Source organism: Tenebrio molitor, chromosome 9 (assembly GCF_963966145.1).
Source record: "Tenebrio molitor chromosome 9, icTenMoli1.1, whole genome shotgun sequence".
Taxonomy (NCBI): Eukaryota; Metazoa; Arthropoda; class Insecta; order Coleoptera; family Tenebrionidae; genus Tenebrio; species Tenebrio molitor.
Genome location: NC_091054.1, coordinates 9,972,154 through 10,000,000, shown reverse-complemented (window position 1 = coordinate 10,000,000; position 27,847 = coordinate 9,972,154). Strand labels below are relative to the sequence as shown.

The 27,847-nt window shown below is 39.9% G+C and overlaps 6 protein-coding genes across 16 annotated transcripts in view; 3 read left to right on the top strand and 3 right to left on the bottom strand.

The window, feature by feature from the left end:
- The window catches only part of Dgkepsilon (diacylglycerol kinase epsilon), a 2,794-nt gene extending 896 nt beyond the window's left edge, over window positions 1-1,898 (top strand). For 5 of the 6 annotated variants that reach the window (XM_069058990.1, XM_069058987.1, XM_069058991.1 and 2 more), the window contains 5 exons: window positions 1-439; window positions 488-633; window positions 921-1,089; window positions 1,141-1,503; window positions 1,554-1,898. The exon at window positions 1-439 is cut by the window's left edge and continues 58 nt beyond it. In XM_069058990.1, the coding sequence (XP_068915091.1) occupies window positions 1-439; window positions 488-633; window positions 921-1,089; window positions 1,141-1,503; window positions 1,554-1,676 (1,240 nt within the window). In that variant the 3' untranslated portion in view covers window positions 1,677-1,898. The remainder of the gene's footprint in view (window positions 440-487; window positions 634-920; window positions 1,090-1,140; window positions 1,504-1,553) is intronic. The other variant, XM_069058992.1, reaches the window with a different exon arrangement.
- A 10-nt stretch (window positions 1,899-1,908) lies between these two features.
- On the bottom strand, window positions 1,909-3,179 carry LOC138138897 (mitochondrial dicarboxylate carrier-like). The gene is made up of 4 exons (XM_069059010.1): window positions 3,012-3,179; window positions 2,722-2,965; window positions 2,468-2,675; window positions 1,909-2,271 (listed from the first exon to the last, which is right to left on the bottom strand). The coding sequence occupies exons 1-4, from the start codon at window positions 3,175-3,177 to the stop codon at window positions 2,026-2,028; spliced, it is 864 nt and encodes a 287-aa protein (XP_068915111.1). The 5' UTR covers window positions 3,178-3,179; the 3' UTR covers window positions 1,909-2,025.
- A 94-nt stretch (window positions 3,180-3,273) lies between these two features.
- On the bottom strand, window positions 3,274-5,848 carry LOC138138898 (mitochondrial dicarboxylate carrier-like). 4 transcript variants are annotated; one of them, XM_069059011.1, is made up of 5 exons: window positions 5,541-5,848; window positions 5,063-5,252; window positions 4,390-4,630; window positions 4,051-4,258; window positions 3,274-4,003 (listed from the first exon to the last, which is right to left on the bottom strand). In XM_069059011.1, the coding sequence occupies exons 2-5, from the start codon at window positions 5,226-5,228 to the stop codon at window positions 3,761-3,763; spliced, it is 858 nt and encodes a 285-aa protein (XP_068915112.1). In that variant the 5' UTR covers window positions 5,229-5,252; window positions 5,541-5,848; the 3' UTR covers window positions 3,274-3,760. The 4 variants fall into 4 exon arrangements, with proteins under 4 accessions (XP_068915112.1, XP_068915113.1, XP_068915114.1 ...); XM_069059012.1 differs by lacking the exon at window positions 5,541-5,848 and adding an exon at window positions 5,321-5,453; XM_069059013.1 differs by lacking the exon at window positions 5,541-5,848 and adding an exon at window positions 5,312-5,440.
- Elp6 (Elongator complex protein 6) lies at window positions 5,445-6,720 on the top strand. The gene is made up of 2 exons (XM_069059015.1): window positions 5,445-5,585; window positions 5,890-6,720. The coding sequence occupies exon 2, from the start codon at window positions 5,899-5,901 to the stop codon at window positions 6,640-6,642; it is 744 nt and encodes a 247-aa protein (XP_068915116.1). The 5' UTR covers window positions 5,445-5,585; window positions 5,890-5,898; the 3' UTR covers window positions 6,643-6,720.
- A 2,896-nt stretch (window positions 6,721-9,616) lies between these two features.
- On the top strand, window positions 9,617-25,170 carry LOC138138873 (kinesin-like protein KIF19). Of its 3 annotated transcripts, none has more exons than XM_069058971.1 (9): window positions 9,617-9,821; window positions 10,043-10,200; window positions 18,262-18,406; window positions 22,805-22,954; window positions 23,168-24,229; window positions 24,283-24,496; window positions 24,545-24,671; window positions 24,722-24,946; window positions 24,999-25,170. In XM_069058971.1, exons 1-9 carry the CDS (start codon window positions 9,675-9,677, stop codon window positions 25,051-25,053), a joined length of 2,283 nt encoding a protein of 760 aa, XP_068915072.1. In that variant the 5' UTR covers window positions 9,617-9,674; the 3' UTR covers window positions 25,054-25,170. The 3 variants fall into 3 exon arrangements, with proteins under 3 accessions (XP_068915072.1, XP_068915071.1, XP_068915073.1); XM_069058970.1 differs by having other exon boundaries at window positions 24,716-24,946; XM_069058972.1 differs by lacking the exons at window positions 9,617-9,821; window positions 10,043-10,200 and adding an exon at window positions 17,877-17,957 and having other exon boundaries at window positions 24,716-24,946.
- Window positions 25,062-27,727, bottom strand: LOC138138875 (pH-sensitive chloride channel 2-like). Its single transcript, XM_069058973.1, has 6 exons — window positions 27,576-27,727; window positions 26,759-27,399; window positions 26,561-26,710; window positions 26,191-26,512; window positions 25,957-26,140; window positions 25,062-25,441 (listed from the first exon to the last, which is right to left on the bottom strand). The coding sequence occupies exons 1-6, from the start codon at window positions 27,647-27,649 to the stop codon at window positions 25,193-25,195; spliced, it is 1,620 nt and encodes a 539-aa protein (XP_068915074.1). The 5' UTR covers window positions 27,650-27,727; the 3' UTR covers window positions 25,062-25,192.
- Window positions 27,728-27,847: the final 120 nt, after the last annotated feature.

The following is a 27,847-nucleotide window of genomic DNA, read 5'->3' as shown; positions in this document are numbered from 1 at the left end:
GGGTCTGATCGACTACCAGTGCTGCTGGTGCCAGAGGACCGTCCACACCGACTGTCTTCCGAAAGTGGTGCGAGAGTGCGACTTTGGGCCCTTTCGCAACATGATTGTCCCCCCCTGGTGCGTGCAAGTGGCGCGGCGTAAAGGCGCCCTCCACAAGCACCTCTTGTTGAGGGGCGTCAAAGATCCAGGCTGGAAGGGTTGGACTCCGCTGGTCGTGGTGGCCAACAAGAAATCGGGAAATAACGACGGCGCTTTGGTCTTGTCCGAATTTCGGAAGTACTTGAATCCGGTCCAGGTGATCGATTTGAGCGCGAGGAAACCGCCGGCGGCGCTTCAGTGGGCGGTGTTGTTGGCACCCAAAGAGATCAAGATTTTGGTCGGGGGCGGCGACGGGACTGTGGCCTGGGTGTTGACGTCCTCGCACAGGCTAGACCTAGATGTAATTTATTTGTGCCAGTTAGATGAGATTGTGATTTGAGAGTTGCAGCCCGAGCCCCCCATCGCCATTGTACCGTTGGGGACCGGAAACGACTTGTCTCGAGTTCTGGGGTGGGGGAAGGAAAATGCGCCCGAACTTGACGTGGGGGAGATTCTGCACAACATCCAGAACGCCAGAGTTGCCCAACTGGACAGGTAAACATAATTCTTGTTGTTATAAATTGTGAGGTTATGTAGAGTAGAACGATCGCACCTCTCCTTTGAGCCACAAGGAGCAGGCGTCTCCAATGTATTTTTAATCTTCTTTAATGTCCAAATGAATTCCAAACAAGCGTTTTCAATCCAAAAAGTACTTTTTATTAACAAAAACCCAATATCTTGTGAGGTTATGTACGTGTAAACCCCAGACAGTTGCCTCTCTATAAGGCTGCGACATAACCTCACTTGAAGTTTCTATTTTTCGTTTGCGAACTTCTGTTCAGGTGGAAAGTAGAAATAACCTCGTCCAGGCACTTGGGACTGAGGATCCCGAGCAAGACCTTGTTCATGTACAACTACATAGGAATCGGGGTCGACGCCCAGGTCGCTTTGAACTTCCACAAGACCCGGGACAGCCTATTCTATGTGTTCAGCAGTAGAATTTTTAATAAAGTTGGTAACACCGAAACGGGGGAAAAACACGCTCAAGTCTTGCCTTTCCAGATACTTTATCTGTGTTTTGGCACCCAACAAGTCGTGACTTCAGACTGCAAAAACTTGGAACAAAAGCTCGAATTGTACTTGGACGGGAAACAAGTCGATCTGCCCGAACTGGAATCGATCGTGATTTTGAATATATCGTCTTGGGGCGCTGGGGTGAATTTATGGGGTAAGAGTGTGTTTGTTTTAATGGAAAATCTCGAGCGGAGCATTGCAGGAATGCTGGGACACAGCTTTGGGAAACCTTCACAGTCATATCACGACGGTATTTTGGAAGTTTTGGGAATTTATTCTTCTTTTCATATAGCACAGTTGCAAGTTGGGCTTTCGACACCTCTCAAATTAGGTCAAGCGAGGACAGTTGAGGTAGTTTTTGTATCAGTAGGGGTGCGTGTGTGAGACTGTGACAATTCCAGGTGAGACTCAAGGCCAAGTCGCCCATTCAGATAGACGGCGAACCGTGGGAGCAGCACCCGTGCGTCATGCAAGTGACTCTGGTCAACAAATGTCCCGTTCTGATCAACCAATCTAGAAATTAAAACGAAACAATTGCATTTATTCAGTATTCAGACGATTCCTCATCTTGCCGTGATACTTAATTTATCGAATGTTGCCTCTTAATAGGTCTTTGCTGTTTTATTCCAGTACAAATTTTGACTGTTACGTTAGTTGTGATGTTAACATATACCTAGGCATAATTATATCAAATGTTTTAACCTTTGTTTATGTTGTGATAAATAAATATCTCGAAAAGCTTGAAACTCGGCTGAATTCTTTTCGCACGTTTATTGCAAAATTCAAGGCTCACGACTACATAAACGGTGTAAAAATGGAGTTTTACGATGGAAAAACACATTAAGCACATCCTGCTTACGTTACTCGTACAAATTAGTGTTTTGGTTGTGGGATGTATCCAAAGTGCATTCTCAGCCGTTCGTAAAACACAAACGTTAAAATAGTTTGCGGTCCTATTCGCAAAAATGCAGGAACATAGCCTTTGAAGAAGCCCAAAGGTCCTTCTTTGGCTGTCAACAGGACGACATCCATCACGTTCCTAAATTCGCCCGGTTTCGCGTTCATTATCCTAGTCTTGATAACGTCCAAAGGTTGCGTCATGGTTGTGGCAATCGCGGCCTGAAAATACATTTTGAAATCGTTTAAAATCAAGATAATTGGAACAATTGTTGCAATTACAGGAATCTGTAATTGTCGACAAACTTGACAAAAATAAAAATTGCTACATCATATTTCAGAACGAAGGATGATGAATTGATGAGTATTAGTTTCTGATGAAGGATAGAGTTTTTCAGCGTAAACGGACGGCACTCACTGCACTGAGACTGGAAGTGAAGTGCGTTTCCAAGTTGTCTTCAAAGTAGGGGGTGGCCAGCAGTAACTTCTTGATCTGATCGTAGAACCCTAGCTGCCCCACCGCCATGACCCCCGCTCGGAACGAAGCGGTGCCGCCCCCCGAGAACAGCTTCGCGAACCCCTCCTTCTTGTAAATTTGCCAGAGGCCGTCGACCACGTGCTTGTAGCTGAAAGGTGACGATCAGGGATTGAGGGGGCTGCGCGCAAAATTACTTTAGGCGCTTGTCCCGGGGCAGCTTGACGTCGTTCTGCATCCGGACGTTGACCTTGTCGGGCGGGGTGCCAATGTAGCCGCCCACCGCCCCCGCCACGAAGGCTACGGAAATGCGACTAAGGAAGCTGCTGTCCTTCCCCATCAAGAGCTTGGCGGTGTCGTACATGCCGAAGCGCGCGGTGGAGTAGGTCAGTTGGCGGAAGAGGGAGGCGGTGAGGCCGTTGTAGAGACCCACTCTGAAGCCTTCAAGTGTAAATGAAGAATTACGTTGTTCGGTGGAGGGACTCACCATTTTGTTTAACTAGGTCGATGGTCAAAGGGATTATCGATATTTTTTCGCCGGCGTGAGTCTGCAGTTGCACTTTGATCAGGTCCAAGGGGTGGGTGAAACAAGCGGCTATCGCTGAGGCCAGACCGCCAAAGTACCATCGCGGGACTTTGTCAACAGTTGACATTTAAGAATTTCAGATTTCGGAAGACGACGCAATTTTGTCAACTTTTACGAACGCAGAGTCATTGTGTTGTCACTTGTGACAGTTTTAGTCAAATGCTTCTTGCTAGTTGTAGTTTTTTATTTGGGAAAATAAAGTCATATAATTCCTATAAAAATATATAAAGAATCTCGGACCAAAATTGTACCCTCAAAAATAAATAAAATCAACAAACGTGAATATTGTATAACAAACGGTAAAACAACTATTGCAACATTATTACTATACATGGTCAGTTGATAAGATTTGGCTTACGAACTACAAAAGATCTAAGAAACGTCGTCCGCCATTTTGTATCCAAACCAGTAAGAATGTAGAACTTATTATTTTCAAAATAATTTAAATAAATAACACATTTGTCAGGGGAATACTGTTACATGTTGAAGACAAAATGTCGGAAGAGTTTAGAATATTGCCTATTCTACGTTGGAACATTTTCGAAACATTGGCAATAATTTCTCCTTTGGAGACTCACTCAACAAAACATCGAAAATTTTGATTAACATTCACTACCCTAAACCAGTTTTGCACCTAACCCTTTAGACCGTTAATTATCTTGGGGTAGAAACCCAAAATTGAACCTCAACTGTTCCAAAAAGACAAACGTCAAAATTGTCTGGGGTGCCAACCTGACGAACGCAGGCACGTACCCCTTGAAAAATCCCAACGGACCTAGTTTGGCAGTGTACAGGATGATGTCCCACATCCCTTTGAATTCCCCCGGTTTGGCATTCATCGTCCTAGTCTTCAGCACGTCCAGAGGTTGAGTCAGCGTGGTGGCGATAGCGCCCTGAATTACACAAATCAGAACCAGTGTAGCCAACATCGATAACTTACCGCGCTGAGACTGGCCACAAAGTGAGTTGACAGGTTGTCTTGGAAGTATTCCGTGGTCAAAAGCGTCTTTTTTATTTGGTCGTAGAAGGAGAGTTGGCCGACTGTCATCAGGGCCGCTCGAAATGTGGCAGCGGTGGCTCCCGAAAACAACCGAGCGAAGCCTTCATCTCTGTAGACCCTCCAGAGGCCCTCAACGGCGTGTTTATAGCTTCAAATAAGAAAAATACGGTGATATGTGGGTGGCAAGTGTGTTGTAACTTAACTCAGCCGCTGACCTATCTGTTAAATGTCAGTTGATGAATTAAGCTACGGGTGGGTGTAGTATCGAAGTGTAATTACTTTAGTCGCTTTTCTAGGGGTAGTTTTATGTCGTTTTGCATACGGACGTTGATTTTGTCAGCGGGGGTTCCTACGAGGCCTCCTGCAGATCCCGCAAACGCAGCTAGAGCTACTCGACTACTAAAACTGCTATCCTTGTCCATGACTTGCTTCACACTTTCGTAAATACCAAAACGAGTCGTGGAATAGGTAAGCTGACGCAACAGTGAAGCTGAGAGGCCGTTGTACAGAGCTCTGACCCCTGTTCGGAATTTGAAAAACCGGCCATTAGAACAAGTTATAAAATTTGAAAAAAAAAGACATGATAATTTCAGTGGTTATTTAAATGGGTTCAAATCACAAAATTACGTGTCGAGCATGCAAATTAAAAAAGATTGCGGTAATTGCGGTTACAACGACCCCGCCATATGCATGAAAACCAACCTTAAAATGTGAAACAAGAAATTCCCCAAAACTGTCAAGTCATACTGCTGGGAGCATGCAATTTACAATTAATTAGCAATGGATATTTGTCGAAGCAGTTAGTTACGCACGCGGTATCAAATCAATAAATCGGTAATCCATGTTAATTACATTAAATATGACTGAAGGCCCTGAGAGTGTGGAATCCGCTAGCCGATCTACAACATCCTACATCTACGCCTGTGCCCCTGTCGGAAGCACGAAATCTCACCCTGCTTTTTCACAATGTTTACTGTCAACTTTACGACTGAAATCTTGCCCTCCTGTTGCGTCTGGAGCTGGACTTTGAGCAGGTCAAGGGGATGCGTGCAACAGCATGCCATTGCCGACGCTATGCCCCCGAAATACCACCTCGACACCTTCTGTTCCTTCGACATGTTCGTAAATCACCCAAAACTGGCCTAAAATTAGAACCGCATCAATTAGTCCGTGTCTATAAAAAGAGCACACGGCGACTCGCCAATCCCACCGCAACCACCGGAACACTCCAAATCACTGTTACGACGACAGTAGGCGTATTTTATCGACGGTGTTATCAAATCCACTATTTACTTTATTATTTAGTGAAATAATTCGAAAATTAGCGCAAATTGGGCGCCCTCTGGTGGCGTGCGCCCGGCGACACTTTGAGGTTATGTTCGCAAAAAATGCGTTTAATTTTTATGTGAAGCGTGCTCAGGTGGACTCACCTTGGTCGGGGCTGCTCGAGGCGTATTCCTTGCGATTTCCTGCAGGTAGGTCGCAAATCGATTCACATTTGTCGCGAAATCCCGCATCAACAGGGGGTCATGCGAGGGATCGATATCACAGCAGACGTCCTCAGCGTCCTATTAATCCCCCTCATGTTTCGAACTTTCGACAGTTCGACACGTGCACCGCGGCTAATCCGTCAAGGTTGGTGAAATTACCACGGTTAACCCGCGTTAACTCATGAATGTCACTTGTGCTGAACGTGATCTCACCTTGACCTCTTATCGATTACGTTATGACGTTTCGAGTGCACGGGGGTCGCTTGTCACGATGCAATTCTGATTGCAGGATACCGCAATGGCCACCCCGAACCCGTTGCTGGTGTCTCTGGACATCAAAGCCACTGACAAAGTGATCTCGATCAAAGAAAATGGTAACATCGACTCTAATTTCGTCATAACGCACTTGATCAAACAGATACTGCTTGAGAACAACAAGCTGTGCTTTGTCATTCTGCACAACACGCTGGGACACTACCACAACGTGGGCAAGAGGCTGGGGTATGACTTCCTGAAGAGGATCGAAGATGGTTCTATCAGGACTATAGAACCTCTCAAAGAGATTGTAGAGGATATTGGTAATGGCAAAAATTACTTGATAGATGATAAGGAACACATTGTTAAAGCTTTGTATACTAGTATTAAGCAAAATGTTGAAGAATTAACATCAACTACTCCCAATAGGGTGTACTTGATTATTGATGACGTCAGTCACTTGCTTGACTTAGGAATTGATTTAAAGTACATCATTAGTTTTATAACGTATTGCTTAAGTTTAGTCAATAACGATAAAGTTTCTGTTGTGGTCAACACGCACGTGTGCAGCAAATCAGACGAAATAATTTGCAACAATCTGAATTACGTCTCCGACGTGATTATTGAAGTCTTGCCATTGAAAACTGGGATTAGTAGGGAAGTTACGGGTGTTATGAGTATAGAGAAGTCGGGGAATGCACAAATTGCGCAGTTTCATTTCAAAGCTTATGATAAGGGAATCAAGACCTTCCATCTTGGAGAGTCTGTTTACAATTTATACAAATAGACTGATTTTTTGTTTTAGCTATTTTATATTTTATAAGTTTGCTGTTTATAGTTAATAATAAATAACAATGCTGATCGAGTCTCGAGTGGAATTTAACCGTTCTCTCCAATCACTTCCATTTTCCTGTATTTCCCACCAATTCAGTAATTGTTCACGTCTGTAAGTTGGTAGTAGGGGTCGTTGGTAAGTGTTACTTTTGAACCAGACATGTGAACGTATCGATGTTATCGATCGAAACAGAAATATTTTTAATGGGCAATTATTAGACCGTTTTGATTTAATTGATAAATAATTTTAGCCTTGGCAGGCCATTTTGTTTGGCCTTGGGTTGTTAACATTGTCACAGTTAATCGATAATGGAGGAAAATTCCTGCGATTCCGGTGCGGTGTCGGAACATTTTTATGTAGAAATTTTAATTGGGATAAGTAAATGGGACGTTCTTGGGGTTTTTGTTTGTTCATTTGCGTAACTGGGAGTGTAATTTTGCACTCACGCGAGTCTCACTTTGGTAATATTGTAAATAAATTTATGTAGCTACGTCTCACACTCGACAAGTGCTAAAGGGAAATCGATTAAATACGTAAAATTACAAAACTAACGAGTCTTGAAATTATAGTTCTGTTTGATTGCACATTATAATAGCCATTTAAATGGTTGAACGATTAACTTTTCAAACACACGATGTAAAATTTGGGACCGCGCATAATGTTCTAACTGGCTAAAAAGAGAATTCTCGTGACTAAGCGTTGTTTTTCCTTCATCTCAGATTGGTTTGATTCTTAAAAATATTACATTCCTGTTACACTTTTTACAGAATTTTAAAAGATGGCCTACTTTAAGGGTAATTAATATTCACCCCAACTCCCAAGAATCTCTCTGCATGTGGTAAAAAAACTAAAATATCTTAAATAGATCTATAGTGTATAAATTTCTGGTTTATCGTATCATGTTTTTTGAGGGTCGATAACAGCCAACTAACTAAGCCTTAAATTTATCATCGAACCTGCTTGTTTCGCACTCCTTTTGAAGCAGATTCTGTCAGTGGAACTAAAACTGGACGAACTATATTCAGTAATAGATCGCTATTGCGGAATTTAATTTGTCTAATATCTTAATTTGATCCCGATTTGCATAGGACTTGGGAAATAGTTATTTACGAACCAAGTGCGGGAAGACGATGTTCCCGCATGAGCGCATTTTTTAAAGCACGAGCGACGAAGGAGCGAGTGCCTTTAATTAATGCGCGAATGAACGGAAGATGTCTTCACGCAAGTGGTCGTACAATATTTTTTGTATGAAAATTAAATTAAATTTTTTTGTTTTAATACATTAAACATAAACGAACATAAAACCAAGTAGCCAGTGATCTTTGGTTATTGGAAACAATTGCTTCACTTGATATTTCAATTTTTGCAATAATTTGTGAATTTTGTAGGAACAATTTTCAACGATTATAAATCTTTCCGTAATTTTTTAATGGAGGAAAACCCAGGGAAGTTGTATTTTATGAACTAAATTTTATTATTATCAAGACAGATTTTTTTTTGAATGCCTCAAAGGGCCAGTGTTTTTTGCAATTTTTACATTCGAGTCGACCGGGAAGCACTCGTTTCGGAGCGAGCGTTGGATGTTGGAAGCGTTGCTTTCAAGGCTATGAGTACAAAAAAATAATTTCCACACAATGAAACGTGTTTTCTGAATGTTCAAAAACTTTGAAAGACCACAGTTACTCCTGTCAACAAAATGGCGTCTGTGTGTAGATTCGCAACAAAAAGTTTCTGGAAGAAAACCAGGTCGTAGGTACTTTTCTCTTTTTCGCCTAAGAAACAAATTTAAACGGTCATAGCTTCCTTAGTAAGCAACATATTGCGATGGATCATCATTAGATTCCTCTCGTGAAGGCCCTTCTTTTGAACCGAAAAAAAAATACCTTGCTCTTTTTGTTATGGAGAAAATCGTAAGAAACTAAAAAAAATGTTCTTTTATACGATCGGTTGTAAGGCGATGATTTTTGCGTCAATGTCGAGTTCATGGATCTAGTCTTATTAATATCTAGTAGCTCCATGGTCGAGTTCTAGTACATAAAACACTTTGGTTTGGTCTGATTCGTATTTTAGATTATTGAAAATTGTCGAATTTTGGACGGGTCCAAATCTGCTTCGGTTTCCAGAGGATCTCGCTTATTACTGAAGATACGGCAACGATTCTTGCACCGTTCAATTCCTCTAAGCTAGCCTAGGACCTATTGTTGCCGAGTAAAAATACCTTAAATTTAATTTTGAAAATCTCTTTTTTTGCCTTCCAAACCACAAGACGGCATTTGTGGACGGAATTGTCTCTATTTCTGAATTGAATTCATCCAATATTTTTATTGAGACAAAACAAAACACGAAATTCATCATAATCCAAAGGGTTAAGATCATTAATTTTCATTTCGGGTTAAAGCTCACAATAAATTGTTTCTGACGGTTCTACATATTTGCTTCAATTTGCATCGACCCGCGTCAATAATTAATTTTCAAGTCTTTAAGCCCAATTAAAACGCCCCATTCATCGTTTTCCATTATAACTTCGTCCTTCATTCCTTCTCAAGGTCTTCTTTTGCCAACACACTAATTACCCTCTCCGACCTCCATCATAACAGCAATTCATCATATCAATAGAAACAAACTGAAGCAACCCTAATTGATATTCTTTTGTTCCCCCATTCTTGTAAACAAAACTCTTCTTTGTTTTGAAAACCTTCACTATTTGCAAATTGTTCACCCCGATCGATCACGACGCACTTGAACTTCTGAATGGCTCGATTAATAAATCAGAAAGTGTGGCTTTTCAGGGCCGTCAAGTATCTGACAGTTTCTTTTGTCGCAACTTCTCAAACTCCGATTACCCGTGAAACGCTTTTATGTTCTTATTTAAATATTATTGAACTGCCGTTACCACTAGCAACCCTTGCTACCATACCGCGGCGGAATCGCGTTAGAACCGTCGAGACCATCGTGCCGCGCGGTCTACTTTTCCCCGCCGCAAAATGACTCCGGAGACGACTCCGAGCAGCTCCGGGAGTGATACGTCCAAGAGACAAACCAAAAGTGCGGAGCGACTGATGGTGGCGGTGCGAATTAGGCCCTTGCGGAACGACGAACCCCAACGCGCCCTTTACGCCGTCAACAAAAAGGTACCGAATCCACTTTTACCCACAATGGTTTGTTATCAGAGACGACGACTCTTATTCTTTGAAATATGCAATGATCAGTCCGAGGGGAAGTCGTGCGTCAGATCCGAATCAAAAATGTAATTGTAGCGCTGCAGCGTTCGTGTTTTCGAATCATTTGCATAATTACTGACGCGAGCTGAGATATGGGAGATTTGTGGTTTGTTGAGGTTTGGGTTTTGCAGAACGTTGTTCTGGAGGACAACGACAGGAGCGACGTCTTGAGACAGAAGAGGGGCTACGACAAGCAATACAACTTCGACGTGGTCTTCGGTGAGGACTCGACGCAAGAAGAGGTATACGAGGTGACGACTAACAGCCTCGTCAAGGATGTGCTCAATGGGTGAGTGTTGGTCAGCACTGAAAAGCAAAAGTGCCCCGGCGCATCCACCAAAACAAAAGTAAAATAAAGATATTTCTTTCGTCAAAAGGATGAAGCAGAGGAAATTTGCCACTTGCAGTTCTAGTGAATCTGCACTATACTGTAAATATGTACAGGCTGATTCACGTAGCCCGTTCATTAGAAACTTTCTGATTTCCCCAAATCATATTACATAATATGAAAATTGGTAGTTAACTATAATCGACTACTCCAAGTTCAAAGGAAATATTTTCAAAATGGTGGCACTTCCGGAAATCGACACCATTTTTATTTTTTTAAATAGAAAGGCCTCATTTTGACTTCACATTTCGATTCTACGTTAAATTTTGAGTTTGTAACGTCTTTTTGTTAACACTTATCTGTCATAGTTTTTGACCTATGTCATCTTTTTTGCAAAAAAGCGAGGTTGCAGGGCTTCATTAACAAATGTATAACTCTTGAACCATCGGAAATAAATAATTGATTTTTTTTAGTTGAATTCCTAAAGACCTGGCCGATCTTTTCCGCCATTAGTGAATTTTTTTTTATGTTTCATACGTCTACTGAAATTTTTCAAAATTGCAAATCAAAAAATGTCAAAAACTTTATTTTTTTAAATGGCAACCACCATTTGTGCCACTAGTTATTATAAATGTAAAAGTTGATTCTCAGCCTACTTTTCTTAACATTGCGTAAGCCTATTCCCAGCCGTTTTGGCGTAATTTCGATTTTTTGAGAAAATATTGTTTTTTTTATCAAACAATTGTTTTATTTGAATTTTTATTTAAAAATCACATGCAATAAACAGTAGATAACAAGGAAACAATAAAAAATAAGCAAATTAACAAAAAAATATTTTCAATTAAATCATTTGCATTAAAATATATTTTTGTTAATTTGCTTATTTTTTATCGTTTTCTTGTTATCAAATATTTGTTGCAATGCTATTTTTGGATAAAAATTCAAATAAAACAATTGCTTATTAAAAAGAATATTTTATTCAAAAAATTGAAATTACGCCGAAACGGTTGCAAATAGGCATACATAATGTTAATAAAAGTTGCCTTAAAATTTAATTTTACATTTATATCTAGTATCAGAAACGGTAGTTGGCATTTAAAAAAATGAAGTGTTCGACATTTTTTGATTATCAATTTTTAAAAATTGCAGTAGGCGTATGAAATAAAAAAAAATGTCGCTGATAGCGCAAAAAAGCAGCCAAATCTTTGGCAAGTCAGTAAAGTAAAAATAAATTATTTATTTCTGATGGTTCGGGAATTATAAATTTTTTAATGAAGCCCTGCAACCTCACTTTTTTGCAAAAAAGATGACATAATATGTAGGTCAAAAACGATGACAGATAAGTATTGACAAAAAGACGTACTAAACTCAGAAGTTAACGTAGAATCGAAATGTGAAGTCAAAATGGGGCCTGTCTATTTAAAAAAAACAAAGATGGCATCGATTTCCGGTATTTCCGGAAGCGCCGCCATTTTGAAAATATTTCATTTGAACTTGGAGTAGTCGATTATAGTCAACTACCAATATTAATATGATTTTGGGAAATTAAAAAGTTTCTAATGAACGGGCTACGTGAATCAGCCTGTATATCGGGTGTTTTTTTAAATTTCACCTCAAAGTTGGCGTTGAAGAGTCGATTGTAAACGCACCACTCGTGTAAAAACGTAAAATTTAAACAGCTGATCCGTCATTCATGGTGCGTTCACAATCAACTTTTCAACGCCAACTTTGAGGTGAAATTTTAATGAAACACCCGATACTAAAGGCACATTGACGTCAATATTGGGTTGCCTATAAACAAGAGGGCGTTTAGATAATGTGACTTAAAATAAATAAAAAATGTATGAATAATTAAGACTAGTACATTTCGTTTATTCAATCGACTAAAATTTTATTGAAGAAACATATCGGGTGTTCATTTAAATTTATCCTCAAAGTAGGCGTTGAAGAGTCGATTATGAACGCACCACGGATTACAGATCAAGATTAAGTTTTACCATGCAATTCCCTATGGCAACAGTTAAAAAAACGCACTGTATACTAAGAGAATAAAAGAAACATATGTTTGGTACAAATAGGTTTATTAGATCCTAGTGTACCTACATTTTAACACGAGGAAATACTCAGGACAGTTTATATAAATTATTAATGTTTTTAAAATTATGTTTTCGCTCATTTTTTCGTCTTCGTATCGTAAACTGAAGCAGATTGACCAAAATTGTAAAGAATGTTTTTTGTTGAGCAAAAAATTTTCTACTATACGGTCAAGGACGTCATATGCTCATATGGTAGCTGTTATACAACGTGTCTCAGAAATAAGTACTGTCGCGAGCAAAAAATTCTGGTCGTCAATGTCACTTCAAAATTTGGTTAGATTGTCACAAATTTAAAAAATTTCCCTGTCTGATTATGCCCATGTCAAAAAGGTGTCAAAAAAAAATGAGAAAAAAATGACAATTAGTGTCATACAACATGATGATAGGTTATGAATATGATATTTACTACCGTTTTACAGTGGAGCATTTTCCATTGTGTCAGAGTATGATTTTGACGAGCAGTTTTTTTTGCTCGCGACAGTACATTAATTTTAACTGGTAATAGAACTAGTTAATAGCAATAATATATTTAAATATATTTTTTGTTCGACACTGTCAGAATTTAAGATTTTTCTCCTGTGTGAACGGATTTTGATAAATTTGACAACTTGTCAAAACGAAACGTCAAGCTAATTTTAAAGATTTTCAGCGATTTGGAGCCTTTGGGGGGCTCGTCGAACAAAAAAACGTTGTATTCAACTCGTTCTTGTGTAATTTGGGTTTTTTTTTGGCATGAGTGAGCCAGTTTAAAACTCGAGTGAAACGAGAGTCTTAAAGGTCCACGAGCCAAATTACACACGAACTCGTTAAATAAACTACTAACCTTATAGTTATCCAATTAAAATTATTGAAAGATTTGGCACAAATTTCGTTACCCGCCTATGGGGATTACTTGCTTCGCCGATGCCGATAAGCAAAGAACAAAAAACAAATGCAAGAAAACTTTCACTTGTTTCTTGCGAACAGCAGCTAATTGCTACGCTCGTTGCTGTAACCTATAATGATAAGGGTGGAACGGAAAAAAGAGAATCATATGGTAGATATTAAATGAAAACCATTTTAATAATAAATAAATATGTATTTTAAACTGACCCTAATGAATCGCCCATATCCAAATAATGACAAAATGTCTCCTAAAATTAGTGTATTAATCCGTAAAAATTCTCACGAAGTAATCAGAGTAATCACTACTCATTACAAGAAATGTTCAAAGTGACCGCCGTTATTGTCAATACAATAATGAAGGCGCCGACGAAATGATTCTTCCACTCTTTCCAGCATTCCTCTGTTATTGCGAATTGTTGTGGCAGCATTTTCCACCCGTTTTCTTAAAACATCAGTTGTCAGTTGGGATCGAATATACCAAGTCTTTCATGTACCCCCACAAGAAGTAGCACGGAATTTTTACAAAGTTTTTGCTTTAATCACAGAATCAAGACGTAAACACCTGCCTTGTGGAGTGGGACAAAACTAACTAAAAACTACACCTCGGCCGCAAAGCGGAAAAACTGTATTCTAAAAACAATGTTTTGCGTTCATTTTACAAAAAGTATTATTTCACGGTCACTGTCATTGGGTCAAATAACTAGAAAATGCGAGTAAATAGACAGCTCGTTAATTTATGGGAGGGAAAAATACTGAAATGAAAATTATATTTCGAAAAAATTATACATACAAATTTTATTGTTCTTTACGAGAACTGTCACTGGTTAAAATTAATATACTTATTTCTGAGACACGTTGTATAGTTTAAAGATTGGAGACGTTTAAAAGTGCGCCGCGAAATATTCCAATTTCACGTGACTTGCATAATCCGTCAGTTTGCCCCAGTTTAGCAACAATTAATTGAAACACATCTAAATATGCTCTGAATGTATACAATTTGTAAAATGATATATTCTATAAATATTTACTGCAAATCAGTTGTAACAAATTGTTTATAAAAGTAAACAATGTTTTAAATTATTGTCGCCTTCTTTGGTTCAATTCAGTTCTATAATAAAATTCCTAATCCATGTTTATTTAATTTTCCACCTACTAAATTTGCTAAACAGCTACGGGGTCATTATAAATTATTGTCTCATCGCAGTAGGCGTTGGTGACGTAGTTGAATGTGCCGCAAGCTTTATAACATGAGTGAGACTAGCATCCCCGATAGGTAGCGCTGCTGGAGGTAGTGTAAATTTGTCTAACGTTGCGAAGCTAGCGGCACATCCCAAATTTGTGTGGGTTTTCAACGCCAATTGCGATGGGACAATCATTTATAATGACCCTGTACAATTTGATGGTTTTTCACTTGTTCTCCATAAAAAATAAAAGTTATAATAAGAATCCAGTGTACCATTCATAACTAACAAAAGATCTACAATTTACGAAAGAATTATAATTTTCTTACAAATAGTACACGCGAAGGAGCATTTGAAAGTTTATTCCTATTCTCGTCTACGTCCTGCTTTACTTTTCAATTTATTATTAGAAATGAAACGTACTCTCAATTCTTTCTGCTATTTATAATTCACACCAAAGCTTGACCTTTTTGTTCGTTTGTCAACCTCACAAATCGACAAAATCCCCAAGAATCAAAGGTTAAGCCTTGCATATCCACGTCACGTCTCCCACATCAAGACCTCGTTGTGCGATCTGTTGCGTAGTTTACCGGCGCTGCAAGATCGTATCTCGACACACATTTTCAAATCGCCCAAAAATTTATGCAAAATTGGCATTGAAACTGGCGTGAGTCGAGGCTCTTAAAAATGAAAAACGTTTTTTGCTAACTGATCAACGGATAACCAATCAAGCATTAAGAAACTGTTACCACAAATGCGTGGGGGAAACTTTGAGAGAGCTGGTGTCCCGGCGCATCCACCATTTTCCAAGTCTTGAGCTGCTGTAGGTTAAAAGATGTCTTGACGTCACGAAAGTGGTTAATCATTAATTAAAGACAAAGGAACGGGGGCGGTAAAATATTCATGGGGTGCCTGAGATAGTCAAAGTGCCAAGTTGCTGATTGATTATCTTGGTTAATATTAATGACAACGTTAATTAAATATGCACCAGCTGCCAGTAATAATTCTAGGGGTAAATAGTGTGGAACGGTACGGTTGGGTTCGTGAAAATTCTTAAATGAAGTTGTATCGATTGTCCCAAGAGGAAAGTGTTTATATTTTATCACGATTTTTCTTAATTAGTGTATTTTACACGAAAGTGTAAAACTAAATTTGGCCAGTTTGACAGTTTTGACGTCAGAGATTACGAATTCGTGACGTCATTAAACTTATCGCAAGAAACGCGGCTTGACCACGCAACCATCTAAATTGGTCAGATAATGACTAGTGTGTATACTACTCCATTGAAAGAAAAATCCAACTCCGGATTATATAATTTTTCAATTAAAGTGTGTTCACGACACGACTGTCGCAAAAGAATGAAACTGTAAATTTACGGTGAAATTTTATTAGGTTGGTATGAAGCAATTCCGCTAAAACACAAACACAGTTTCATCTCGAGCATTTTTATCAGTTTGGAATTATTTTATTTTTTTTAGTTGAGAAACAAGAACGTTGGAGATTAAATTTGTCACACTTTAGCGTGTTGACCAACTGTCATTTTTTTTAAGTTGGCACTGACACAAAAATCCCTACCTATCTGTCATCTGTCATTAGCATAAATATTTTTTGCAAATTTGATTCAAATGATATCCGCTCAAGGCCTTTGCAGGAAATATCCCCAAATTTAAATTTTTCACAGCATTATTTTTCAGCAGTGATCAGTCACGAAATTTGCGCGGCACGCGATCAAACACTCTGAAGGCGAATTATCTGCATCTGGACTGAGCTGCATTAAAAATTCCTCCAGTTAAATTGTTTTGGAAAATTATTAATTACTCTCAGCACGAAATTTGATTTACTGTTCATTAAGTTCACAAATCATCAGTAAGCACCGTGAAATGGTTTAAGTGGGGCCATAAGCTTACTTTGAATTAGTGTTCCGCATCGGAAATCGTACTTTAAGCCGAATTTCCATAAATAAAATCAAACAAGGCGAAAAAGTAAAGAGCTATCAAATTAATTTGTAATCGAGTTATCCATGAATCCGAAAGCGCATGTCGTTAGTTGAACTGGACGCTCCAATAAATACAGCTTGAAACACAGATTAGATTAGATCTCGACATATCAATCGCAAAAGACATAAGGATTCAAATCCATTACAAATTAATTTGATCGCTCGATACAAAAAAAATCAGATCTGTTTTTTATTTATTGATTTTCAGACGTGCTATTTAGGCATTGGTTGCAACTTTGAGTTTATCATTGCTGCCAACTTTGATTTTGTCACTGCTACCAAGTTTCATTTTCTCAAGTTAACTGCAAGCTTCCTGAAAAATATAGTTAATATAATTATATGTCATGACGAGTATGTTTATTTTTATTTCTTTATTAAGGGTTTTATATTTTATTGCGGCCTGATAAATGTACACTTATGATAATAAATATTGATCACGAGTTTATGAAAACGTAAACTCGTATAAGTTCAGCACATGAATAACTGATGTTTGTAATAGATGTAATTTTATATGTTTATTGTGTGTTTTTTTTTTTTTGGTCGATTTATTGACAACACCAATCAATGAATAAGCCAGTAACAGTGACACTGTTTACATAAAAGCGTATACGGACAAAATAGTCATTGAAGAAAGCAATATTTCATGTCGCGTGTCTCAAGACATTTTTAATGGTTTCATTTATGGTATGAACTTAGATATATTTAGGCACATGGCAACATTTTCTCAACAAACCATCTCAATTTTTTTTTTCAAAATTTGGCAAACCCAAATAATATATTATTTAACGAGTTCGTGTGTAAATTGGGCCCTTTATGGCATGAGTGGGCCAGTTTAAAACGGACTAGTTTAAAACACGAGTGAAACGGATAGCTTTTTCAGGGCCCACGAGTGCCATAAAGAGGTTAATTTACACACGAACGGCTTAAAGACGACATTTTTCTGTTCGACGAGCTCCAAATCGCTGTGACATGTATACTCCGTACGGTGATAGATTGCACGTTTTTAAATTCTAGTTCCAAAACATAAAGCAGTGAAAAATACTAAACTCTCCAGCTCAATTGTTTCACGTTGTGTAGAAAACCGTTGTATCCCTGCAGATTAATTCCCGCCAAACCAGTTTCTGTGTCTGTCTTCTGTCAAAAAACGTGCAATCTATCAGAGTATGGAGTATATCAAAATCCGTTCACACAGGAGAAAATTTTCAAATTCTGACAGTGTCGAACAAAAAAAACATTTTAGACAGACAGCTGAAAGATGTTTTAATAAATAAACAATTCTTTTTACTTATTGGGTGATTTAGTGAATAATTGATAAAATAAAATATGTTCTAGAGAATTCTAGATTGGTTTTGGATAACAAATGTGAAATCAAACAAAAAAACTTGAAAAATGCTGTTGTATTTTAAGTTATATTTTGACAGTTAAATGACAGCTGTCAGATTGACATCTACAAATAGTTCACATCGTGGTTCACAATTAGACCACTAAAATTCTATTATCCTATTAAATAATTCTATAGGTATCGATTTATCCTCGTGTAACCCTTCCGTAATGCGTTTGGTGAGTGACGTTTGGTGACTACTACATCAAAAAACAAAACTTTCGATATTCATAGCTGTATAAATTATTTCAGTGCGGTTTCTTTTGTCAGTCCACTTTGAACAAAGTATTCCGGAAGCGATACAAACTAAACCGCGACGTCGCTCACGACAGCCAAACAATGGATGTCACAACATTACACCATCATGCATTATTGAAAAGTTGACAATCTACTGGGCAATTATGAATGTATAGCTCTTAATTCGTGCTCGCCAATCTCCTCAACCAGATCGGTCACATGTCACACGATTCTGTTTTGTTTCAGTTACAATGCGACAGTTTTCGCTTACGGCGCCACCGGCGCGGGTAAAACCCACACCATGGTGGGTGACTCATCCCAACCCGGAATCATGGTGCGTGCCCTCAACGACATCTTCGAAGAGGTGAAAGGCAAACAGGATCAATATTCTGTAAGTGAAGCTTATAAAAATAATTAAGAGCAAAAGTTCACATGATCAATACAATCGAAATGTCCGGAACCCACGCGTTTGACCCTTGGGGCTAATTTGTGTGTCAGACGGGAAGCAGAATTTGAACGTTTCTATTTGCCGCCAAAAATGTGACTTTATCAACGTAAGTGTTTAATTATTTAAGCGAATTAAAAAGTAAACAACTGTCACGTTGCGATGTAACTGTCGACATTTGTAGTTGTAGAATCAGCCGCCAGGTCGCGTCGTTTTTGACATTTAAATTTAGACGAGCAACGAAATACGAAATGTCTTCATGAATTCCGGATGAAGACAAGACCGGAGGAGTCGGTAATTGAACGTAACTTAACACTGACGTTCAGGTAAATTATGGAACCAAATTTTTTTGTGGCGACGCTATCGATTGCACAAATTTTCCTTACTTAAATAATTGATTGGAATGTAATGGAATAAGCTGATAATGTTGATTGTTCATTGACGTTACTTCGACGTCGCGTGTTTAATGCAATTCCGACTGATTCAAAACAGGAATTATGATAATTTATTATTTAAATGGCGACGCGGGTCTAGGTGTAGGTTCAAGGATACAACTGCACAAAAATTTTCTATTATGTTTGGATTGTGACCATAAGAGAAACTATCGAGAATAGCGTAGCTTCTCTTTTAAATACATAACCTAGTATTAAATAATCTTGGTATAAAAAACAAGGGCTCGTCTACAAAACCAAGCCTCATCCGTAAAAACAAAAACTTAATTCTAAAACATTGTCATCATTATATAGCACGTTTAAGAACCATTTACAGAAATGTAAACGTTGTGATGGATCAGTTCGATAAGGATGCGAACCCTTGTGTACTACTGCATGACACGTCCTTCAAGATTTCTTTCAAACGTCTTCGGTTTATTTACAACGTGTCTCAGAAATAAGTACATTAATTTTAACTGGTAATATAACTCCTTAATAGCAACAATATATTTAAATACGTACATGTATTTTTTTCCTAAACCTTGAAGTTATACAATTAAAATTTTTGAAAGATTTGACACAAAGTTCGTTACCCGCCTATGGGGATTACTTGCTTCGCCGATGCTTATAAGCAAAGAATAAAAAACAAATGGAAGAAAACTTTCACTTGTTTTTTGCTAACAACGGCTAATTATTGCACCCGTTGCTGTGACCTATAATGATAAGAGTGGAGGAGAAAAAAGGGAATCATATGGTAGATATTAAATGAAAACAATTTTAATAATTATTATTTTTAGCTGACTTTAATGAATCGCCCATACCTAAAATGATGACAAAATGTCTCCTAAAATTAGTGTATTAATCCGAAAAAAGTCTCATGAAGTAATGAGAGTAATCACTAATCATTACAAGAAGTGTTCAATACTGAAGGCGCCGACGAAATGATTTTCTTCCACTTTTTCTAGCATTCCTACTAACCAACCAAAAGACAAGCATTGCTTTAAAGTTGATTTTTCGTGAGAGGATGTGGAGCCTTTAAACTTCAATTGCATCAATTGGGATCGAATATACCAAGTCGCACGGAAATTCTCTGGACTCGAGGAGCACTCCCACACACTTCACCATACACCAACACAATATCTATGTATTCACTATTCGAAAATAAACGTGCCATTTTCACAAAATTTTTACTTAAATCACAGAATCAACACCTAAACACCTGCCTTTTGGAGTCGCATAAAACTGACTAAAAATTTAATCCTCTTACGTCTACCTCGGCCGCAGAGCGAAAAAACTTTATTCTAAGAACACAATGTTTTGCGCTGATTTTACAAAAACTGTTATTTCACGACCACTGTTATTGGATCAAATATCTAGAAAAGACGAGTAAATAGACAGCTCGTTAATTTATGAGATGAAAATTTGTTGTTCTTCACGAGACCTGTCACTGGTTACATATTTCTGAGACACGTTGTATATCGTATTATAATTTATAACCTTGAATGTGTGACGTGTTTGATCGAAATTATCCTTGAGATTCGGCAACCTACCCCAAACAGGAATCTTTCCTGACTAGAACGGCAACAAATCGTGCCGATTACTCTGACAAAAACCTTAAACCGCATCCTTGTAACATAACTTGGCGTGACCACTGACCATCTCGAAAACTTTGTTGTTGTCATGTCGGAAGGTGAAATGAGAGAGTTCCAAGATCCCTATCGGCAAAGTAACTACAACTGCTTCGCAATGCGCACCACCGCATAAATCAACACCATCTGATTTAATTTTTACAAAGCAGCTAACAACTTGTTAGCATTTATAAGTGCCTCCAAACTTCCTGTCTGTGCTAACGTCACAATCCTTCTATTGTAGTCGCGACAATTAAGGGTGGAAGAGTATTATGTCGTATAAATAGACGTCGCCGTCATAACTTTCCAATCATTAGACGAACAGATATGCGATACTGTCGAACAAATGAATTATAAATTGTAGTGAACAGATGACCTATTCAGGTGTGTCATTTAAATCGATTCCACGAAAAATCAACATTCGTACTTACTCATATTTAATGGGGATTGTGTTTTGTTAACAAATCAATCGAACTGCAGTGAAACGTAGATTTCAGTTGTTTATGCATTTTCTATCCACAGGCTGTGAAGGATTTTGCCGCTAGAGGCGCCACACGGAGACAGAATTGTCACGAAGGAAGAGTTACATATTGGTTGTAGTAGACTTTAATAAATCGTAAAGTCCATTCAAAAATCAAAAAACCACCACCTGTTGCTTTAGGTTGGTAAAATTTAAAAAACCCAAGGTAGTTGTTTTTTCATACTACTCGTATAGTTCATTCACGTTGGATTTTCCTCGTCAAGGTCAAATTATTTAATTTTTTGGCAGTGTAATTTTTCCTTCAATAATATTTTAGCTGTGTATGTCGCCAATACGGCCTGATAAAGTAACCAAAACCATGTCATGCGTAGACTGTAGAGTAGAGGTTATGTTATTCGCTGTCAACAAGTCAACTTGATAGGGATTTTTCAGTTCTTGGCTACATTTAATTAACGCAATTTTCAAATTAGCTGTTAATAAAACCTTCTTTTTCTTTCCGCTATGGTAAAATTACCCAGGAATAGGACACGAATAGAATTTTATTAAAAAACCTGTGACTTTATTTCACACCTCAAACTAACACTCGAAATTAAAGACGTCAAATCTTTCCAACACGATAATGTGAAAATTACTAGGAAAGGAGCAGGTTTGCAACATGACAACAATTTGACAGGGAAAATCCAACGTGAATGAACTTTATGTTGGTGACTACGAGTATAAATTATGACATTTATTTGATTCAAAATAAAATTCAATTGCTTTGAATTTCGTTCATATTGTTTTATTAGCAGCACGTTTCATTTATTTATTGATTCTTATTATTTTTACTTAAACATGCCCAGAAAAACAAGAAGCTTAATAAACATTTAACCTCAAAATTACAAGTCTCACCAAATTTTACACTAGACAGCGTTGCCGATAGTAATTATCGAGGAAAATGCAACGTTGGTGGTTTTTTGATTTTTGAATGGACTTTAGTTATCATTTAAAATTTGATGATTTGAAAGGGGTAAACGTAAAATCATATTGACAAAAGTATCAATTGATTATTTTCGCATTAGATACAGTCTCAGTCAGTTTCATTATAAATTGATATTGAATGACCGTGACTGGAATGTATTTGCATTAATATAAAATCAGTCAAATCTCATTAGTGCATTTTAAACAAGAAAACATTTGACCTTTACTTGCAACTGACGTTTCCGATACATAAATAAAAGCAGTTTATGCACGATTCTATTATAATTTGACAATTATGCACAAATTTTCTTGACATAAACGTCTCTCTATGGCCCACGGATCACTTTATGCCCGTGGGCCATAAAGATATGTCAAATAAAAGTCACAAACATTTTTGGTGAAATTAGGAAAAAAATTGCAACTTAACTTAAATTACCTAATCCCAAATGGGGATTAGTCGATACTGGACACTCATTTCTGCCGCTTTCTCATCCTCGTTTATCATTTCGTTAATGAATTTATAACCGAAAATTGCAATTGGCATAATGGCTACTGGTGTTTTCACTGTTCCCAAGGTTACGCGCAAAACTAAAAATTTGACGGGAGCACTACGCGATGGAAACATCCCGTGGTGTGGGCAGACATTTATTTATTAATTTTTGTTAAATGTTAGGGTTTTAGGTCTTAATCGTGCATAAAATAGTGTATGTACTGCGGGCGTGAACTGGCTTTTATGGCCTTCACCTCAGACCATAAAAGCCCTCTTACGCCCTTAATGCATAAATAACTATTATGAACAGTTTAACCCATCATTTCGTGTAATAATAATAGTATTGCAATGCAGGTGTCGATGTCTTATTTGGAGCTTTATAATGAACAAATCCGAGACCTTTTGAATCCTTCGTCGGGCTACCTAGAGCTGCGAGAAGATTCCAGAGGGAGAAACATCCAGGTGGCTGGTCTTCAAGAGATATCAACAACATCAACGAATGAAGTTAGTTTCCGCTTGTACAATTTTTACATGATCTAGAGTCGTAGTTGTTCTAGTTTGTTGATTTAATGATTTTCCTAAGCAAGTAGAAGGGCGACACGCTCTGCTATTATGTTCTCATTAATGCATATTTCATTATGTTTCCGTTGTTATTATGTTGGTAATGATCCACCTAGATAAATGTTTGATCGAAGATAATTCTCCGCTCCTTTCAAGGTGATGCAGCTGTTACAAAAGGGCAACAAAGCTCGAACAATCGAACCGACCGCCATGAACAAAACATCTTCACGCAGCCACGCCCTCTTGAGCGTGACAGTCAAACACAGCGTACCTCTCGACAAGAAGGAGCACCTCCGCATGCGGATAAAACAGGGGCGACTCTTCATGATCGACCTGGCGGGCTCCGAGCGAGCCAACAAGACGAAAAACCGCGGCAAGCGTCTCCAAGAAGGCGCCCACATCAACCGCTCCCTTCTCGCTTTGGGAAACTGCATCAACGCACTCAGCGGCGGCGCCAGATACGTGAACTACCGCGACTCCAAGCTGACCCGCTTGCTGAAGGAGGCGCTGAGCGGCAACTGTCGCACGGTGATGATCGCCCACGTGTCACCCAGCGCCAGCCAAAAAGACGAGTCCAGGAACACTCTAATTTACGCCGACAGAGCCAACAACATCTCGACCAAAGCCGAACGCAACGTGTTCGACGTGTCGTACCATGTGACTCAGTACCAGACCGTCATCAACGAGCTGAGGGACGAGATCTCGCGGCTGCAGCAGAAGATGAACGAGGAGAGGCCCCGCTCGGCGGACATCCGCAGGATGAACGCGGAGGAGCGCAGCAACGAGGTGAAGAAGCTGAGGGAGCAGATCGTGGAGACGTTCAAGACGCAGATGAAGCTGCGGAGGAAGCTGATGGAGATCGACTCACACCTGCTGGGCTTGGGGATGGAGGCGGAGAGGCAGCACCTGATCATATCGCACTGGGAGTCGAGGAACAACAAGTTGTACAAGAACAACGTGAACGAGTCGCGGGCGAGGACGCAGCAGAGCATCAGGAGAAGGAAGCTGGTCACGGCCGACGGGTTCAGGTCGGCGGGGAATGAACAAGAGCAGGAGGAGGACGATCCGGAGTTGGAGGTGGAGGGCGAGACGGCGGTGCAACAGGCGTGGGGGGAGCTCGCGGACATAGAAAGGGAGCAAGAGAGGTGGTCGGAGCTTAGGACGCACATAGAGCAGAAGCTGGAGGTGTGTCGCCAAAGAGGAGTTGCTTTGGAAGATGTAAGTAGCACGACTGACCGGTAGGTAGCCTTGTGTCACTTGCAAACTTGCAGAAACTCCCTTCGTTGTTGTCTTCTGACGATGAACGCGAGATCTTGGCTTTGATGTGTCGAGTCCACGAACTGGAAGCCGACAAGATGGCGCTCCAGTCGGAGCGACTGGTCAGACAACACGAGCTCCGCCGCAGAGACCTCCTCATTTTGCGCTACGACAGACAGCGACAACTCTGCGAAGAGATAATCACGAGACAACGCCAACTGATCGAAGGTTAGTGACTTTCGCTCGCGGAATTGGTACTAGTGTCGTTTGTTGCAGAGGGTAGAATCAAGTTGCCGCCCGACTTGCAAGAACTATACCAGTGCTACCAACAGGAGATTCACGCGGCCACTTACACCGACTTGACCCCCACCAGCAGCGAGAAATTGCCACCGATCAGCAAAATGTGAGTGGATCAGGTGGTGGGGTTGTTTAGTAAATGTGGGACAGTTACAGTGATCCGATTTTTCGGCGCACCGCCACCGGGGAGATGAGCGGGAGCGAGGGGAGCGGTCCGTCACCACCGTCGTCAGCCGATTCGGACGACATTCCGGCCTTACCAACCCTCAACGACGAGAGCATCGACAGGGTGATGGGGCAGATAGTGTCGAGGCCTGGGGCTCCGATGAGGCTTCCTCCTTTACCGCCGAGTCCTCCGATGAGACTGCCGCGTAGCTCGACGTAAACTGGCTGACATGTTTCGACAGAAATAAACTTGTGTCTCGTTTTGTAGAAAGCAAGGCGTCAGGAGGGCCATCAGCGAGGACAGGATAGGTGAAGGGATCTGAACGCACAGTTTTACGAAAAATTATTTTTATTGTATCTTTGGTAGTGATTAAATAAAACAACTTCTATAAAAGACAGGTTTAAATAAAGTAGCAAATTTATAGACTCTAAGACTAGAACGTCACGCCTCTATTGTAGAGATCAAACGAGGTACACGAACGACCAGTAGAAGATGTTGAAGATGAGGAAGCTGACGGGGAAAACGATTCTCGATTTCTTGTCGATCCAGTTGGCCACTTCGTGCGGAGTCATCGTGTGCCACTTTTGGGGCTCTTGCGAGTTGGAATTGCTGTCGGGGGGGATTTTCACGGAGGTGCTGTCCTCGCTCTCGACGAGGTCGTCCTGGCTCTGGGTCGTGATGGTCGGCACCTTCAAATTACTCGGAAAACTCTGCATTCAAATAAAAATACATTAATTACCGAAATTAATTTAACCTAACAATTTTCGTACGCCACTGGTGACAGACAGCCGACGTCATTGCCAATTGTCCCTACGAATTCGTCTCATTTCCATCAGAAATTTCCTAATTTGCCAAAAGTAAATGACATTTGCTCTTATATTGCTAATAACAATAACTAAATATGGAATTAATCCGAGGCGTAATTATTCATGTTTAGTTACAATCTGGTTATTTCGCGAATACAAGTTGGTACCGCTAAAATGTCCCTAAATGTCAAATGGCGTGTTTCGAACGGTGCATTTTTTACCAGTTCGTGACTGTTTCTGGTTTTTGTGCAAACACGTAAGTACCGTATTTAGAAATTAATTGTAAGTTCAATTTCCGTATTTTTAATGTATTTGCGCTTCCCCAACCACGACATAAAATTTTATCGCCTGCAACTTGCGCGGCCATTTAAATTTCCGATTGGAATTGCACGACAAATACAAACTGTTAAACCACTGACGTGCACTGTCAAGTAATTAGCTTGGGAGTTGCTTGCGGTGTCGCTCCCATCCAAACTGGAACAGGACCGGGCTTTGTACAAACTGTTGCTAGACTCCTTCCTCAGCTGTTTCCTCGCCAGATTCGGCGTCAGCGCTCCTTTCAATATATGTTTACCACTCTGCTTCTTCATCTCGACATGTTTCCTGCAAATTATGAAATTACTGATAAATATTGACCTCCAACTTGAACCCACTTCCTCCTCCAGATCACGTTGACGAAAGCGAACTCCGCCATGGAGCAAAATATGAAGCAGGCACATGCCAGGAACCAGATCTCACTGGCTTTGATGTAAGACACTTTGGGGAGGTTCTTGGTGAGGCCCCCGTTCAAAGTAATGAAGGCCAGCATGGTGGCTGTGCCTAAAGTGACGCGCGGGGGTGCGGCGTCCGCTTGCAACCAAAAGGTGACCCACGAAATCACCACGAGGAGGATCGAGGGTAGGAAGTAGTCCATTATGTAGAAACCCACCTCGCGGGTCAGCTTAAATCTGAAAATCAGTTGACTGAAGTTGCCAACTGAAAGAGTCGATCAGATTTGAGTTGGTAGGAGTGGTACGAAGTTACCGAAAGCTCCTTTATTGAATGACGCGGGAACTTCGTTTTCTTCGGTCCACGTTCCGCTGAGTATGAATTCTGTCAAATGTAAGTTGTGGGCTAGTTTGACAGGATCGTCTTTGTCCCAGTGGAGTACCAGATTGGTGGAGTTGTAAGTCCCTGAAAAATCTCCCCAGTCAAGGTTTCAACATCAGACAGTTGTCTTACAGCTGTTCCATTTCAAATTGCACTCTTGAGAGTCGAACGGGAATTTTTGCAGATTCATCCAGCAGTAGAAAGTCGCGGTCAGTCTGTACGAGTACACCACATATCCTTTAGGATTGATCGAGATGAACACGTCTTTCCCGTCGATTCCCATAATCGTGGTGTCCTTCTCGTTCCGTATCATGATGTGGGGCACCCAGATTTTGTTCCTAAGGAGTTCCTCCCCCAACAGATTTGTCCTCTTCGGCGACAATCCCTCGTACATCAGTCGAATGTCCCTGTACAAGTACTGCACCAACATGTGCGCTTTGAATTGCAACTGATCCGCAGATTCAATATGAGTCAGGTCTATCTGCATGTTAACCGGCAGAGCTTTGGGACTCGGAGGTTTGGTCAGCTTGTCGTAGCGACAGCCGTCTGTCAGCTTCGCGACGAATTGCTCTTGCGTGAGGGAGTCCATGTTCGGCTGCAGAAGGGGACAAGAGTGGTCAGGCGGGGGAGGCTGAGCCGTCGTGGTCTGGGGCATGTAGTTGGGGTCCGCCAAAACCGGAGTGGATTTGGGGGAGGGTCGACGGGACAGGGGTTGCGTCTGCTGCAAGGATTCCGTCGGTGGAGGGATTGACGTGGTGATGGTCTCGTCAGTTCTGCGAAATAGAAATGGTCCAAGGATGGATCCTTGAGTGACGAGTACATTTTGGCTGTTGTTCCACAAATTGTGAAACGTTTTTATAAATCATAATGACAAACTCTAGGTTGCTTTATTAAGTAAACTGTGATAACTTGTGCTAGTTTTTTGACTTTCCCAAAAAAATTTACTTACTGGTTTTGTTGCGCATCAGCAAGTAAGTCCCCAGCGACCACAACCACACAAAATCCAAAAAGAATTTTATCCATTTTCAGAAGAACATTTCCGAAACGACACCAAACAACCAACTAACGGGAGCCAAGGTTACCTAGTCTCTTATACCTCGTTATCAGACCACAAACAAAATGTAAAGTATGTACATTACATTATTATATTAAATTTAGCATAAAGATAATATTGACTCCAGAAGAATCTGATCGAGTCAATTGCTGCACTTGTAAAGTTTA

Bases quoted from the DNA above. Each gene is read 5' to 3' on its own strand.
- LOC138138897 (XM_069059010.1), bottom strand. From the start codon at position 3,177: ATGTCAACTGTTGACAAAGTCCCGCGATGGTACTTTGGCGGTCTGGCC. The intron at 2,966-3,011 runs GTGAGTCCCTCC...TTACACTTGAAG, and splicing joins CGACCTAGTTAAACAAAATG to GCTTCAGAGTGGGTCTCTAC. The intron at 2,676-2,721 runs GTAATTTTGCGC...GTCACCTTTCAG, and splicing joins CCCCGGGACAAGCGCCTAAA to CTACAAGCACGTGGTCGACG.
- LOC138138898 (XM_069059011.1), bottom strand. From the start codon at position 5,228: ATGTCGAAGGAACAGAAGGTGTCGAGGTGGTATTTCGGGGGCATAGCG. The intron at 4,631-5,062 runs GTGAGATTTCGT...AATTCCGAACAG, and splicing joins AAACATTGTGAAAAAGCAGG to GGGTCAGAGCTCTGTACAAC. The intron at 4,259-4,389 runs GTAATTACACTT...TCTTATTTGAAG, and splicing joins CCCCTAGAAAAGCGACTAAA to CTATAAACACGCCGTTGAGG.
- Elp6 (XM_069059015.1), top strand. From the start codon at position 5,899: ATGGCCACCCCGAACCCGTTGCTGGTGTCTCTGGACATCAAAGCCACT.
- LOC138138873 (XM_069058970.1), top strand. From the start codon at position 9,675: ATGACTCCGGAGACGACTCCGAGCAGCTCCGGGAGTGATACGTCCAAG. The intron at 9,822-10,042 runs GTACCGAATCCA...TGGGTTTTGCAG, and splicing joins TTTACGCCGTCAACAAAAAG to AACGTTGTTCTGGAGGACAA. The intron at 24,230-24,282 runs GTAAGTAGCACG...GCAAACTTGCAG, and splicing joins GAGGAGTTGCTTTGGAAGAT to AAACTCCCTTCGTTGTTGTC.
- LOC138138875 (XM_069058973.1), bottom strand. From the start codon at position 27,649: ATGGATAAAATTCTTTTTGGATTTTGTGTGGTTGTGGTCGCTGGGGAC. The intron at 26,141-26,190 runs GTGGGTTCAAGT...CATAATTTGCAG, and splicing joins AACGTGATCTGGAGGAGGAA to GAAACATGTCGAGATGAAGA. The intron at 25,442-25,956 runs GTCAGTGGTTTA...ATTTGAATGCAG, and splicing joins CTAATTACTTGACAGTGCAC to AGTTTTCCGAGTAATTTGAA.